Genomic DNA, 15,663 nt, shown 5'->3' on the forward strand with positions numbered 1-15,663 from the left:
TCTCTGACCAAGTCCCTGTGCCAGGAGTCCCACTGGAAATGCCTGCTGCTCTCCCTGCTGATGTACGGCTGCGTGGGCGTGATAGCCTGGTGCCAGGTGACAAAGGTCACGCGCCTCTCCTTCGACAGCGCCTACAAGGGGAAGTCCATGATGTACCACGACAGCCCGTGCGCCAACGGCTACATCTACATCCCCCTGGCCTTCCTGGTCATGCTCTACGTGGTCTACCTGGTGGAGTGCTGGCACTGCCACGCCAGGAACGACCTGCAGCACAAGGTGGACGTGGACGGCGTGGCCGAGCGCGTACAGCGGATGCAGCAGGCCACGCCCTGCATCTGGTGGAAGGCCATCAGCTACCACTACGTCAGGCGGACGCGGCAGGTGACGCGCTACCGCAACGGCGACGCGTACACCACCACGCAGGTTTACCACGAGAGGGTCAACACGCATGTGGCCGAGACAGAGTTCGACTACGGGAACTGCGGCGTCAAGGACATCTCGAAGCAACTGCTCGGCCTGGAGGGGTTCCCGATCAGCCGGCTGAGGTTCACCAAGTGCTTTAGCTTTGCCAACGTGGAGTCGGAGAACACCTACCTGACCCAGCGGGCTCGCTTCTTCACGGAAAACGAGGGCCTGGATGATTACATGGAGGCCCGTGAGGGGATGCACTTGAAGAATATGGACTTTAAGGAGCACATGGTGGCCTTCTCCGACCCCAGTCGTCCTCCCTGGTACGCTTCCAACTCTGCTTTCTGGGCGGCGGCCGCCTTCACCCTCTCCTGGCCTCTGCGCGTTCTGACGGAGTACCGCACTGCCTGCGTGCACTACCACGTGGAGAAGCTGTTCGGCTTCGACTACGCGCCCGCCACGCCGTCCGAGGAGCGCCCGTATTGCCGACACATCCCGCGGGTCAACACGATCGACAGCACAGAGCTGGAGTGGCACATCCGCTCCAACCAGCAGCTGGTGCCCAGCTACTCGGAGGCCGTCCTGATGGATCTAGCCCAGCTCTCGGGGAGCTGCAACGGCTACTCCGCCTGCGGGCGCTTCGGCAGCTACAGGCAGAACTGCGAGCGCTGCCACCGCGCCATCAGCAGCTCCTCCATCTTCTCCCGCAGCGCCCTGAGCATTTGCAACACGGCGAGCCCGCGCATCCCCTTCAGCGCCAGCCGCTTCTCTCTGGGCCGGCTTTACGGGTCCAGGCGGAGCTGCCTGTGGAGGAGCGGCGGGAGCCTGAACGAGCAGTCCTGTCCCACCGAGAGCACCCGCTGTCTGTCGGGCCAGCAGGCCGGCGAGGAGAACCCTCCGGGCTATCAGGACGCTCTGTGCTTCCCCGTGCTCATCGTGCATCGCAACGAAGGGTGCCTCAACCACGACCACCGCTCTCTGCACAGGAACGGCTCCTGCGTGGAGACGTCCCTCTGACCCACAGCGGGGGCAAAGCGACGCCACCGAGGCCAAGAAGCTTCTCTGACCCTGGTTTTTGGGCGGATGCACGTTTTACAAGGCGTCGCAAGACTTTTTATTTGGACATTTCTCTCATTTTGGTCACATTAAAACTGATAGACCTCCAACACAACATAAATTAGTGCAGGATTGTAAAAGTGGAAGGAAAATGATGCAACTATTCATCCTTTTTTACAGTCCATCACAGGGACAGAATCATGTAAATACACACTCACACCCAATGACAACCTAGAGAGACCAATAACCCAAATGGCATGTTTTTATACTGTCAGGGGAAGCCGGCGTACCTGGAGAAAACCCAAGCATGCGCAGGGAAAACATGCAAATTCCCTGCAGAAAGGCCCCAGCCCGGATAGGAAGCCAGCACCTTCTTCTAATAACTGGGCCAACATGCAGCGGACGTTGATAGGAGGATTTTAAATGTTTTACAGATACACATAAATCTGAATTTCGTGGTGCACGGGCGTTACCGTGATACCTTGTAAACAAATTCCAGATGAAACATTCAAAGAAACGCATCAAGGAAACTGTTTGAGCGCATTGGTGAACACGCAGCATCACTGATACCAAAGAACACGGCCGACAGCTTGAACATAAAATCGCAGAGAATTTTAAACCAGGGTTAAGTTATAAGAATATACCCTAAACTATAAGTAGTTCGCAGAGAACTGTTGATCTCCTGAAAATGAAGAGTATGACCTGAAGCCAAACCTAGCAAAACCCCAATTCACTACAAAATAGCAAGAAGAAAGCCAGAGGAAGTCCCCATTTCATTTTGAACCATGAAGGGGTTTCAGCAAACAGCTGGAAGAAGAATATCACTAGTTAAAAATAGACCAAAATTGAACTTTCTGGCCTACTTGAGCCTTTAGTTTAGTGCTTTTCTTCAGCAGGGACAGGGAAACTGATCAAATGTGGTGGAAGGATAGATGGAGCTAAATGCAAATCAACCCTGGAAGAAAACCTGTCAAAGGCCACAGAAGACCTGAGGCTAGAGTAGAGGTTTAACTTCCTGCAGGCCAGGACAACAAATATACAGCCAGAGCTACTATGGAATGGTTTAAATAAAAGCATAGCCTTGTATTAGAATGACCTAGTCAAAGCCCAGACCTAAATCCAGTTGGGAATCTGTGGCAAGACTTGTGAATTGGTGTTCGCTGATAGTCTCCATTTAATGTGACTAAGCCTCAAGTTGTGTGCCAAGAAGAATGCCCAAAAATGTCTGACTCTAGATTCTTAAAGCTGGTTGAGCGATAGCCTCGAAAGACTTAGCTGTGATCACAGCATTCACTCAGAGGGGGGAAGGGGGGGGGGGTTCATGCACTTTTCAGATTTTAATTTGTTGAAAAGTTTGAAAACCATTTTTCATTTTCCTTCCAGTTCACAATTATGCTCTAATTTGTCTCGGTATATATCATGAAACCCCAATAAAAGAAAAACCCTGAATTTTGCAGTTCATAATGTAAAAAAAAAAATCTGAAGTGTTAAAGAGGTATGAATACTTTTGCATTAGGCTTTATGTCTTTACCAAAGGAACCACAAATATCCAGCAGGTTATAACAAGCGTGACTTGGCCAGACCTTTAAAGATACTGTCCATCCATCCATCCATTTTCTAACACATCTATCCCTTGTGGGGTTACGAGGGGTGCTGGTGCCTATCTCCAGTTGTCGATGGGCGAGACGCGGGGTTCACCCTGGACAGATCGCCAGTCTGTCGCAGTAAAGATACTGTCATTTCAGATAAGAATAATGATTCTCACGAATGTGGCACAGAGCAGCCAGAGTATGTCTTTACACAGCCAGAGTGTCACAGTCCTGAAGTCACACCCTCAAATACCACATGAGTGAATAAGTGTGCCGGTAACCCTTCTGCAATCCTGACTCTTGACAAGCTGGGAGTTCAAATAGAAGTTTACCGATGCACGATCGAAGGGACAAACAGGCTTAGATAATAATAGAGACATGCAGTTTGCGTGAGTCGTGTGACTCATGAGGGAAAATGCAAACACAAACAGGATTGAGGAGTTTCGTTGTCATAAAACCGATCTCTGATAGGGTCAATTAGTCAGGGACCCCATAGAAAAGAAAAAACATAAGCATGTAGAACATTCTGATCGTGGCTGTTTTCATTCAAAGTCAGCAAAGACGAAAATGCTTTTTTAAACGTCTGGTAAAGCATCCAGTAAGCAGAGGTCGGCGTGTAAGCAGTGACATTATACTCCCTTCCTTGCCAAATATAGAACAGCATGATGATGATGATGATGATGAATAATTTAGTACAGAGTGGCTGATCGACACAAGCTCTCTAAACAGAACCATAATTTTTAAACCATGTCTTCTTTTTTGTTTTGTTTTTTTCACGTTTGACAGCAAGTCTCAGGCTACCTCTTTGTTTAAGTGCCTAACGTCGACCATTTCCGAGAAACATCCGCTTTCACAATCTGGGCCGTCTCATCTCAGCCTCTTCCCAATAAAGCTGCAGAACAGCGGGCTGTGCTATGTCACGGAGACATTGATTTTTCTGATGTCATCTTTGTTGAACATGGCCTCTTCCTATAAATCAGGTCAGACATTCTTTCTGATGTTTTTTTTTTTCCACGAGGCCGTAAATAGATCAAAAAAACGACTTTCGTGGTAACGCAACGCAGATATTGTTGTGCAAGCTCTGCGCTGCTGATCCGTATCAGAGAGGCACCCAGAGAGTTTGTCATCTAGCTCTAAAAAACAGGTCTGGACTTTACACCGTTAGAGCCACATTGAATAAAAAATGACAGGATCACCTGAAAACAAGCAGCTGCAGCGCCACCATGAAGATTTGTTTCTGAAATGTAAATTATGTAGAAAACGCTTCAGGTTCACAACATCCACACCACTTATTGGCAATATTTGATTACTATACCATAACATCGTGCTGAAGGGGAGAACTTCAGCAAAAGTGAAGCATCACCAAGTCTGCATAGAGTCCATCAGACGCCAGCTGGATAACACCTGAGGTTTCTGTCCTACCATCACAAACGTTCAGATGTGCCGTCTGGTGTCTAAACATTACAAGACCTTTAGCCTACACCTGGCTTTGGTCAGGCTGAGTTGTCACAGTGAAAGCCTACAATATAAAGTCCTTCCATCAGGTTCTGGGTCTTCCCCGAGGTTTCCACCTGGTAAAAAAGCCCTAAATAGAGGCAGCCAGGCGGGGCATCCACATCAGATGTCCAAACCACCTCAACCGACTCCCCCAATGGTTGACTCTATCTCAAAGGCTTAGTCTGGCCTCCCTCCGGGGGAACCTAAACCCCTTGGAAAACCTGTGCGGTTGAGCTGAACCACAGGGAGCATCAGAGAGACCGCTAACCTAATAGCTCTAGATCACAGTTTGCTTTGCAAATTATCAATGCCATTATTTCTTCTGAGGATAATCCCATACCGCGTGATCCCAACCTCATTGCAGGAGACCAAGTCCTGTCCCACTATGCAGAGATCAGCATCAGCAGGAGTACCGGTAGCTGTCGCACCTAGCATCTAGTAAAAAAAACTAAATTAAAAAAAACAGAATGGATACTTCATATACATTTTTTTTTTTAGATTTACACTAATTAAAGGCTAGAGTTCAGTGGTGCAGTGTGAGACAATTCTTCTGCAGTTACAGACGTATTTCTTTTAAGTCTTTTCAACATTTTTTCCAATGGATGGCATTAAGTTTACGTAGAGGGTGTTGTAGCTCCTCAGCATCTGTGAGTTGCTATGAAAAAATATGGAAAAATGGAAAAACAAAAGGATATGTATAGTTTGCACACAAAGGCGTGTCTTGATAATGGAAGTCAGTTTGCTATCAATGCCTAAAAGACTTTAAAAATATGAACCGAGGTTGGATTATAGATTCTTTCAACCCTCAAATCTACCGATAGCACCAAATGCAAGTCCCTCCTCAACCTGAGGATAGCATGAGATGAGTGGACTTGCACCGGCATTCATGCTGATGCTTCTTTCTCTTTTCATTGTGACGTTAGGGATCAACAACAACGACCCCTGAAGTCAGACTTCACAAATCATACATCTCCACCCAGCCTCCAGTTTCAACAACCAACATGGCTGTTACGGATAGTGAAAACCACCTTTTTTTTTGCCCCCCCCCCCCCTTTTCACATTTTGTATCCTTTGTAACCCAGTGGCTCGCCTGATCTCTATTTGTGAACGTGCGCCTTTTGTTATGTAGCATATGAAAGGAAAATGAATAAATTTTTAGTAGCTCGTACAAAAGCCAGTCACTAGCACTGCGGCGATTTGGAAATCCCCGACTCGAGTCGGGCGTGACAAGATTCCCAGATTCAAACTCTGAGACAAACGGCACGCAGCATCAGCCCGTGTTAACCCATTATGGTCACAGTGAGAGCTTTCCCACTGCTAAAATCACATCTTCATATATCAGTTTCTTGATCAAATAAAAACTGACATGTAAATAAGTATTTTAAGGCCAAAAATAGGTCACTTTTTTGTTTCGTTTTGTAGGAACAATGAATGGGAATGGACCTAAATGTCCAACAACTTCAGGGTCTATTTAACTGTTGCAAGGTAGCACCCTCAGCTAAACTAATGGAAAAGAAGAGCAGCTCAAGTAGATCAGTCTCGCCTTTGTTTTTTTATGTTTTATCAGAAACGTGCGAGTGGTGAAGGGTTGGGTTATACCTCAGCACGAATCGGGCCAAATCCAATAAACTTACCGTGACTGGCATGATTCAGAGAGCGCCACACTGCAAAAACAGACCTAAAAATGAGTAAAAGTGTATTTGTCCTTGATTAGAGCAGGTAAATAAGATGATTTGCCAATGGAATAAGATTTGTGCACTTAAAATAGGAACAACTCATTTCTATCATCTTATTTCAAGTGCAGTATGTCTGATTATATATTTTAGGGGACTAAATATTAATTTCCTTGGCAGATAATCTTATTTACCTGCTCAAATCAAGGAAAAATACACTAACTTTAAGAACATTTTACTTATTTTTAGATCCATTTTTGCAGTGTTGAGAAAACCTTTTCTCCAAACGTTACAGCTTATGTTTCTTTTCCCGAAATCCTTCCCTCCTCTCATTTGTTATCGCTCAGTAAACCTTCTACAATGGGTCCCGCTGTGATATTCCATTGTATTCTTTTTTGTAACGATGAAAATCCCTGGAGGAGATCTTGTTTACGGGTGCAAATGTTTACATTAAATGTGACACACGCAAAATCTGCTTGGTGTTATGAATCAGTCTGAAAGGCCAATAGCTTTCCTCTGTTACGAGAAAAAGGATTTTGTCACGCGAAGCACTAAACCCTTTATCATGTCTGGCAAGTAGATTAGTTTGAAACGTAGATTGTATGTGCGGTTTCAATCGAGAACGCTCTGGGGCTCATCTTTTTTTCTATCTGTATAAATGTGGGTATGTAGGGCAGGGAGGCTTTTGTACTGTAAATAAGACATAGTTGACTGTTCGTGTAGATATTGTCCTGTAAGCGTCTCTCACTTACAGATTCATTGAAGCCATGGGAGTGGACGGAAAATCAGCTAACACCAACTTTGTGCTAATCTTAATTCCTCCTCTGAGCGGTTTTCGTTCCCTTTAAGGACACTTGCACTCATTTAGCTACGCAAGCTGCCATGTTCGCAATGGCGCCAAAAGACGGTGCATTCACACTTGAACACATACGGCACAGTCTCTCTGTCTAAAAGACGTTAACAGTCTATTTTTTTGACCTTTGATTTTTGTTGTTGTTGTTGTTGTTGCAAGGTTAAAAGAAATAGGCTTTTTTTTTAAATGTAATTTATTTGTTTATCGACACAAATAAAACTGAATTGCTTCCTTACCAGTTGATGATGTGAGTTGAAAACATTTTTTTTTGTGTATTCTAATGTCACCACGAAGCTGCCTTGATGTTACACGAGGACTGAATACCAAATATCTGTTTAAAACTGGATACAGAGGTCAATAAATGAAAATGCTCACTAAAACCTCTGCACTGTTTTTTTTTTTTTTTTTTTATCTGGATTGTAAACAGGAGTGGGTGACGTGAAAGCAGGTTGTCTTCTTGGTTTGCTCTATTTTTCGACCAGAAGCCCACATCATGATGCCGCCACCACCGTGTCTCACCCTAGGGATGGTATGCATCGTCGGTTTTCAGACGACTCAGTTAAGGTGGACGGTAATGTCTTTGTAGGTTTGCAGTTTTGATGTGGTCTTTTCATTTTTTGGATGTAGGGGTTGACTTTCTGTGAGATTTAAAGAACCCTGCTTTAAACATTTCCACAACTCTTCTGGTACGTTCCTCTGTTTTCATTATGTTGCTTGTTTACTAGTGTTCAAAGCTTCTAGGCCTTCACAGAAGGCCTGCACCCATACTGATATTAAATGACATACAGCTAGACTGTTGTTATGCATGGCTATCAGAAACGGGGCAAAATACAAACACACGGCACACTTTTAAGGCCTTTTATTCATAAAATATATTGAAAACCATAATTCTTCTTTCACTTCACAATCAGGCGCTACTTGCCGTCCCATTAAAATACTGTACTTTGAAGTTTACATGTGTAATGTGGCAAAATTTGGAAAATTTGTAAGAGGAAAAACTATTTTTTTTGCTAGGCACTTTTGGGGTTTTTTGGTCTCATAATCCCTGATTTCTAAGAGAGTCAAACATATTCTGCACAAGATGATGCATGCTCATAATGCTGTACACCCGGTCTGGCGTTCTGTTAGCTGTGACATCATCCAGGAGGGCAGATCATCCGCTACTACCATCTAATGTAGAACAGATTACTGGATCAATGTGTGCTTCTGTGCTTTTTTGTGTCTCTGCTCTGTCTTCTCTAACCCCCAGTCGGTCGAGGCAGATGACCGTTCACACTGAGTCTGGTTCTGCTGGAGGTTTTCCTGCTGTTAAAAAGGAGTTTTCCTCTCCACTGTCACTTCATGCATGCTCAGTATAAGGGATTGCTGCAAAGCCATCAACAATGCAGACGACTGTCGACTGTGGCTCTATGCTCTTTCATGAGGAGTGAATGCTGCTTGTCATGACTTGCTACAATCTGCTGGGTTTCCTTAGATAGGAAACTATTTGACCAATCTGGATAATCTGACTAAATTTGCCTTGAGATGACCTGTGTTGCGAAGTGGCGCTATATAAATAGAATTGTTTTTTATGAATGTAGCATCTTCTGCAATGCTATAGCTCACAAATAGGTTTTGAGTTGTTTTTAGAGAAAATAATGAGGTACTATGTACAGTCGCAAGAGTTTGCATGAGTGTGTCGCTAGTTCTGATGTTGTGGTGCTTAATGACAACAAGAACCACTGTGGATACATTTGGCTTGACAGTTATGTCCCAGACATAATTTACTAGCCAAGTTAGAAATCCTGCAGAATGCTTTTCGTGTTTAATAACCTGAACGCATTGCAATCAAAGCATGTCCCGTTTTAATTTATATTCCTAAAACATTTGTTACAAACACGCAGAAACTTTAAAACTTTTGAAAGACCAAATCCTCGGAAAGGACGGTAAATCCTCAGGTTCAAATGAAAGTTTTCTGAAGGTTCACATTAAGGGCTTGATGCTGTTTCATCCTCTCCTCTGCTAAACTTGCTCGTCCCACTCTGCCCTCTGATTGGCCCACACGGCCGCGTTAATGGAGGCAGCACTCTGCTCGTCAACGTCTGTCTGGCGGATATCACATTCTGTTAGAGTGCTGTTCTGAGACATCGCCTCTGCCAAAGCTTTACCTCCGATCTGCACGAACACAAAAGACACACACACACACTCAGAATGTAAGTCCTTACGCATCTAAAAAAGAAACATTTGACAACCTTGTAAAATCCACCATTCTCTACAACTAGATATCGCTGCTGTCAACTTTCTCATGTTGTTTGTTTTTAACTCTGAAACAGCCATTCCTATTTCCACAACGACTGAACCAAGGTCAGAGATAGCGGCGGTATTAGATTTCCGCTGTTTGGGCGATCCTCTGCCATGCATTTCAGACAGAGATATAGTATCCTGCGAAGCCTCGGACAGGAGAGCGCAAGAGAAAGATAAAAAGTCAGATATGTCTCCCACGGGGAGAGACTTAACTCTGCTCTCCATTACTGCATGTTTTCCACACGCGTCTATGAATAATTTAAAATCCTTGTGCTTGACAGCCATTCTGGTTACTTGCTACAAACATGTCTATGCAGGCTGTGCCATTGCGAGCAAGTAAAGGGGAAGAAAACTGTTTTTTTTTTCTCACTTTGGTGGCATTAATCTAAGATATGATAGACTTAAATGTTTCACTTTGTTCTACTTTTACTGTCTGGCACCCAATTTTCAGGGTTTCTACTAAAGAAAAAAAAGTATTTTACTGTTATTTATACAGTACTTATCGAAACTGAATAAGTACGATTAAAGAAAAAGTATACAAAAAATTAATTTCCATCCATCCATGTTTCCACATTTAAAGCCTGAACACCATAAAAATAGCTGGTAAACTCTGGTATAAAGAATTTCAAAATGTGCTACAAAAAAGCTTTTGAGAACTCAATGGGAAATGTTTTTGCTAGAAAAGTGGTTAATTTTTCAAAATGTATTTATTGGTCATTTTTGTGCCACTAGTGACTTATAATGAGCGCAGGCAGACAGGACAAACATGTAGGATGATTGAGTTTGATAAAATACGTGGATTTACTGACTATCAGATAATAATTGAAGTATTACCTCGTACGGCTGGGCGATATGGCTTAAAATTAAAATCTCCGGATTTATTTTGCCAAATCCGATTAACTGATTGATTAATTGATTGATTGATTCCCCCCTCCTTTTCATTTCACAAAAAGAAATGAAAGAAATTATTTTAAATACATGCAGCTTTTATTGTCAAGCATTTCGTCTGGGAGCTTGAACTGAATTCAAAGTGCAACTAAATACAAGCTGTGGGATTACACAATGAGCTAAGAACAGGCTTCACTTGTGTAACTTCAAACTAACTTAAAAAAGTAAATGAATAAATTAAACGTCTTGTCTTATGGTTAAAAAAAAGAGTTTCCTTTTTTAAATTTTTTTGACAATATATTTTCCTAAACATATATTCGTCAGTGCTGTTCTCTTCATGGAAGCCCAATGAGTGCATTGGCAAAATAAAACCCAGGTTTTCCAAAAATGAAATCTTAAAAAATTGTAAATTCGAATTAATCGATTAAATCGATACGGATAAATACCAACATACGTGAATTTTTAATTTTTTTTGCCAGAACATACTTTTGGTATATTTCCCAAACTGTCCAGCTAAATGTACCCTAACAGTAATACAACTTTCTGAATCCCTTGGGTTAAAACTTTGCTTTCGTTGACCAAGGAGCGAAAATAAAGTAGCCGTGAATAGTTAATAATTATAATTAACGACATGTTCGAACTTACCTCTCCAAGATTGTTGCAGGACAGATTGAGGCTCTTCAGTGTTTTGTTCTTCAGCAGCACTTTCGACAGCGCGACAGCGGTCATCCAGCTCACGTCGTTGCCTCCCAGGTGCAGGTGACTCAGCGTCGTGTTGTTCTCTAAGGCCTCGGCAATGGCCTGGCCCCCTCCGTCCCCCACCTGATTCAGACGCAGGTTGAGGGACGAAAGGGTCACATTGTTGGACAAAGCGCGAGCTATGGCCTTGGCTCCTGGGTCGCTGATTTTGTTGTTGCACAGGTCGAGCGTCTCCAGTTTGCTTCTGGCGAGTAGCTCGCCAACAGCTTTGGCCCCGCCGTCGCCGATCACGTTGTGGGATAAGTCGAGGTGCCTCAGCGACGGGTGGTCCAGAAGGTACCTCACCAGCACCTGACACTTTTCGTCCTCCACCTGGCTTTGACGAAGCCTCAGAAGCTGAAGAAGCACAACGCTTGGATTATTTAGACGAAACGACAATATGCAGCTTTAAATTGTCTGATCACATGGTGGCATCTTAGGAGATGAATAAATTAGGCCCACAGATAATAGAAAATCTAATCAATACTGATCAACAGCTTTGAATACTTTTTACAGAGAAGTGGCTACAGATGTGGAAAGCAGATATAGTAAATCAGAAGTCTAAAGTAAACTTCCTGTTCCTGAAAAGTGTATCATATGGCCATATATACCTATATATATATATATATATATCATATATATATATATATATAAGAGAAGAAGATAGAGATATTAACATATAGATAGTATACACATATACTATATACATATATAATATATACATATATATGTATATGTATATGATATATCGATATATTATATATATATATATATATATATATATCTACATATACATATAATATTTACACATATAATATTTATAATATATTATATATATATTATATAATAATATTTTACATTATAAATAATATATTATATATATATATATATATATAATATATATATATATATATATATATATATATAAAGTCTGTGTAAATACCATAAAGATTTGATGTTAGGTGTGGTCAAAAGATGGCTCCCAAGTCACATAATTCTTCTTTACATTTAATGTTTCACATCATCACACTAATCTTATTATCAGATAGAGAATAACTTGGGTGTAAACAAAATGTAGCTAAATGGCGGTTTAAACTAAGGGGGAAAAAAGTTGATCAAACCAACCTGGCCCTGAATATGAAATGAATGGCCTTATTAAACAGCGTGGCAATTTCTTGTTTCTTTCTTGTGGTTGTGACTACACCAATCCAGAGGTGTCCTTTTGTTTTCTTTTGACTGCTTCATGGCAGATCATGAATTCATTGTTCCATCAGTTATGGAGAGTTTTAAAATTCCTGATGCCCCAAAGTAGCTCCAGACCTTAACACGGCCACCAAAGTCAGATTATTTTATGCTCTGTTCATGCACAGCACTTTGAATTGCACTGCAAAAAAAAAAAAAAAATAGTCACATTTTCTTAAAATTAGTTTATTTGTCCTTGATTCGAGCAGGTAAATAAGATGATTTGCCGATGGAATGAGATTTTTACACTTAAAATAGGAACAACTAATCTCCATCATCTTATTTAGAGGGCAGAATATCTAATGATCTTATTTTAGGGGTCAACTACTCATTCCATTGGCAAATCCTCTTATTTACCTGCTCAAATCAAGGACAAATACACTTATGTCAAGAAAATTTGACTTATTTTTAGTTCCCTTTTTGCAGTGTGCCTTGTTACTGAAATCTGATAGACTGATAAACTTGCCTTGCCTTGCCTAAAGTATTCTCGTCGCTCCCGCCATGGCTGAGGCAAAAATCTTATAAAGCTCTAAATTTAAACTTAGTGAGGCAAACTTTGGAGCAAGTCAGGCAGCCCTTGTTAAACAGGCATCTATTTTTAAAACTGAAAAAAAAGATGTAAGTGGAAATTTTTTTTTTTTAACAGAACTGTGAATCAAAAAAAGTCGCAACCTCCTGTGAAGAACCGAGGAGAGAAACATATGTTTACCTTCAGAGTTTTACAGGACTTGACAGCCATGGCGAGGGATCTACAGTCTCTGTCAGTAATTTCGAACATTGACCATTCAAAGTTCATGCCACATTGTTTGATAGTATAAACCAAATGGAGCTCTTCCAGGTTTATCAGCTTCTCCAAGACGGGGCCAAAGTCAAAGTGTTCCATAGAGGCCTTGTCTTCCTCATTAAAAATGACGAAGGCTGATTCAAACGGCTCCGCCCTCTTCCCCTTCTGGGGCTTCTTTACAGGCAGCAGCAGCTGCGAGATGTTCAACCTCCTGACGTCGTTTTTACAAAGAGGGAGCAAATCCAGAACCGTCTTTGGCTTTGTTACATCCGGGATGAAAAGTTCGATCGCGTTCTCCAAGTGCCTCTCGAGGAACATTCGCTTCCAGCTGTGGCCATAATGAGAGATGTCACAGACGTTCCACCTCTGCTCGCAGCACCGCCTCCAGTAAAGCCCATCGGGGACCAGGTTGGCAGTCACATGCAGGGGCAGGGAGGGAGACAGCCTCTCCTGAATTAAATCTTGCTGGTCGGGTGCAAGCTTTTCAAATACTTGCTTTTCTGTAACGAGCAAAAAATTTTTTGCGCAATTAGGTTTAACTAGTTAAAAGAAGAAAGAGACATTTCACCGCAGCGTAGGCTGGGTTGTTCGGTTCGTTCTGAAACTCCACTGCAAAAACGGAACTAGAAATAAGTAAAATGTTCTTAAAATCAGTGTATTTGTCCTTGATTTGAACAGGTAAATAAGATGATTTGCCAATGGAATAAGATTTTTGCAAATAAAATAGTAACAATTCATCTCCATCATCTTATTTCAAGTGCAGGATGTCTAATTATCCTATTTTAGGGGTAAAAATACTCGTTCCACTGGCAGATAATCTTATTTACCTGCTCAAATCAAGGACAAATACACTAACTTTAAGAACATTTTACTTATTTTTAGATCCGTTTTTGCAGAGATTTGCTAAACTGCATAACAAAATACCTTCAAAGGTGTCCGCAATGCACTGCAGACAAATGACGGATAAATTGGGAACCAAAGCCAGGGACCAGTTTTGATCTTCAGCAATGATTCTTCTCATGTTTCTTTTGTTTTCCATTGGATTGAAAGGCTTCTGGAAAATACACATACACAATAATGTGAATAAAATAAAAAAATAAAAAAAAACACAGATTTCTGGTGAGGAAAAAAATAGTACAACACAGAAAACAGCTGGAATTACTAAACCAGGTGTATCGCATCCAGTTCCCATGAGCAGAGCATCATTACTCAACATTTTGTAGGAGGCTTGCCCTGTTTGAACCCCAGACATTTGGTCCGGTGTGCTCAAGACTGTTGAAGTGCATGCAAACAGCAAGGCAAGATCAAAAGAGCTTTATTGGGCTTTCAGAAAGAAGACTAGCAGCCTATGAATCTGGTAAGGTTTCAAAATCATTTCAAATCTGCCATTCTGCTCTCCGGAAACTAGTCTACAAAGTAGAAGACTTCCAACATGCCCAAGTGTTTCCGACGAGCAAGTTCACCCTGAAAGCCGACTGCAGGATGCTAAAAGAAGTCTCCAAAGTCTCTAAAAGGTCATGGTGGGACCAACAGCAAGACCATGCTACTGTTACATGAAGTTAGTGCCTGTACAATAAGAAAGAGACAGCACGAGTTCAAGCAGTTGCCAGAAGGAATCCTTCTCTCATGAATAAAAGATTAAAGTTTACAAGAAAGGATGTAGACAAAGACCATTGCTGCTTGAATAACCATCTTTGAAAAGATGCAATGATTTTTTTCCCGTTTTAATTTTGCTTACAGTTTATTGACCATAGATGTTTTTTAATGTGCAAAAAGACTCATGTGTGGGTTGTATTAAAAAAATTAGTGTGTGTTTCCTGATTAAATACATTTAGACACAAGAATGTCTGTCTTAAACAGCCGGGAATTGCCGGGAGAGAACCTCATACCAACTCTGAAGCACAGAGCTGGATGTGTCATGGTTTGGGGACGCTTGGTGTATCAGAAGGTGGAGGATTGCACCAATCCACCAAGGACAGGTGAACCAGAAGCTAAGGAATGGAAAGTCCTGACCCAAAAATCAAAGATTATGATCTCACTGAAGTTCTCCTGTGAGGACCCGATACATGCTGTACAGGCAAGAAACCCTTCAAACATCTCACCACTGAATGTGAGAAGCAGGGCAATCTTTCCTCACTTATTTCAGCCAAACAGGGTAAAGCTAACTTTTAGAGCGTAGGCTATCCTGACTAAAACAATGCATTTCTTTGCTATTTAAAAGCAACCCCTTTCTCTCCCAGAGACAAATAAACAATAAGATTAAATGTCAATTAATGTGAAAACTTTTAAATAAAAACTAAATGTTGGATTAAATATTGTATTATTTTTAAAACTCAGTAATAACTTAAAAGAGCTAATCAAAATATTTAGCACACACAAATGTAGTTTAAAAGTTGCTAACTGGAGCTGTCCATTTAGATTGCACACCAGAGGAGCAAGCTAACGTTAGCTAAACTGCTGCCAGCTAACATCTATTAACTGAAAACGTTTTTAAAAACGAAACAACCAAACGTTACAGAGTTTGTTACTATCAGACTAACGTTTTTTCCTGCTTAAACCCTGAGCAAACAACTGACTGTGCATTAATAATTTGCACTGGAGGATTTATATAAAGCCTTCGTAGCAAACCTGTTGGTTTCGGGATCGCCCTGT

General features: G+C 41.8%; 2 protein-coding genes across 2 annotated transcripts in view; one reads left to right on the forward strand and one right to left on the reverse strand.

Moving 5' to 3' along the window:
- Positions 1–2,942, forward strand: part of tmem151ba (transmembrane protein 151Ba) — a 5,377-nt gene extending 2,435 nt beyond the window's left edge. The window contains exon 2 of the mRNA XM_036147593.1: positions 1–2,942. Coding sequence (XP_036003486.1) covers positions 1–1,425 — 1,425 coding nt within the window. The 3' untranslated portion in view covers positions 1,426–2,942.
- A 5,907-nt stretch (positions 2,943–8,849) lies between these two features.
- Positions 8,850–15,663, reverse strand: tcte1 (t-complex-associated-testis-expressed 1). Its single transcript, XM_021319735.2, has 5 exons — positions 15,640–15,663; positions 13,936–14,065; positions 12,937–13,511; positions 10,893–11,342; positions 8,850–9,230 (listed from the first exon to the last, which is right to left on the reverse strand). The coding sequence occupies exons 2-5, from the start codon at positions 14,048–14,050 to the stop codon at positions 9,078–9,080; spliced, it is 1,293 nt and encodes a 430-aa protein (XP_021175410.2). The 5' UTR covers positions 14,051–14,065; positions 15,640–15,663; the 3' UTR covers positions 8,850–9,077.

This window comes from Fundulus heteroclitus, chromosome 15 (assembly GCF_011125445.2).
Source record: "Fundulus heteroclitus isolate FHET01 chromosome 15, MU-UCD_Fhet_4.1, whole genome shotgun sequence".
Classification (NCBI taxonomy): domain Eukaryota; kingdom Metazoa; phylum Chordata; class Actinopteri; order Cyprinodontiformes; family Fundulidae; genus Fundulus; species Fundulus heteroclitus.

Bases quoted from the DNA above. Each gene is read 5' to 3' on its own strand.
- tcte1 (XM_021319735.2), bottom strand. From the start codon at position 14,050: ATGGAAAACAAAAGAAACATGAGAAGAATCATTGCTGAAGATCAAAAC. The intron at 13,512-13,935 runs GTATTTTGTTAT...TGCTCGTTACAG, and splicing joins CATTGCGGACACCTTTGAAG to AAAAGCAAGTATTTGAAAAG. The intron at 11,343-12,936 runs GTAAACATATGT...GTGCTTCTTCAG, and splicing joins AGTCCTGTAAAACTCTGAAG to CTTCTGAGGCTTCGTCAAAG.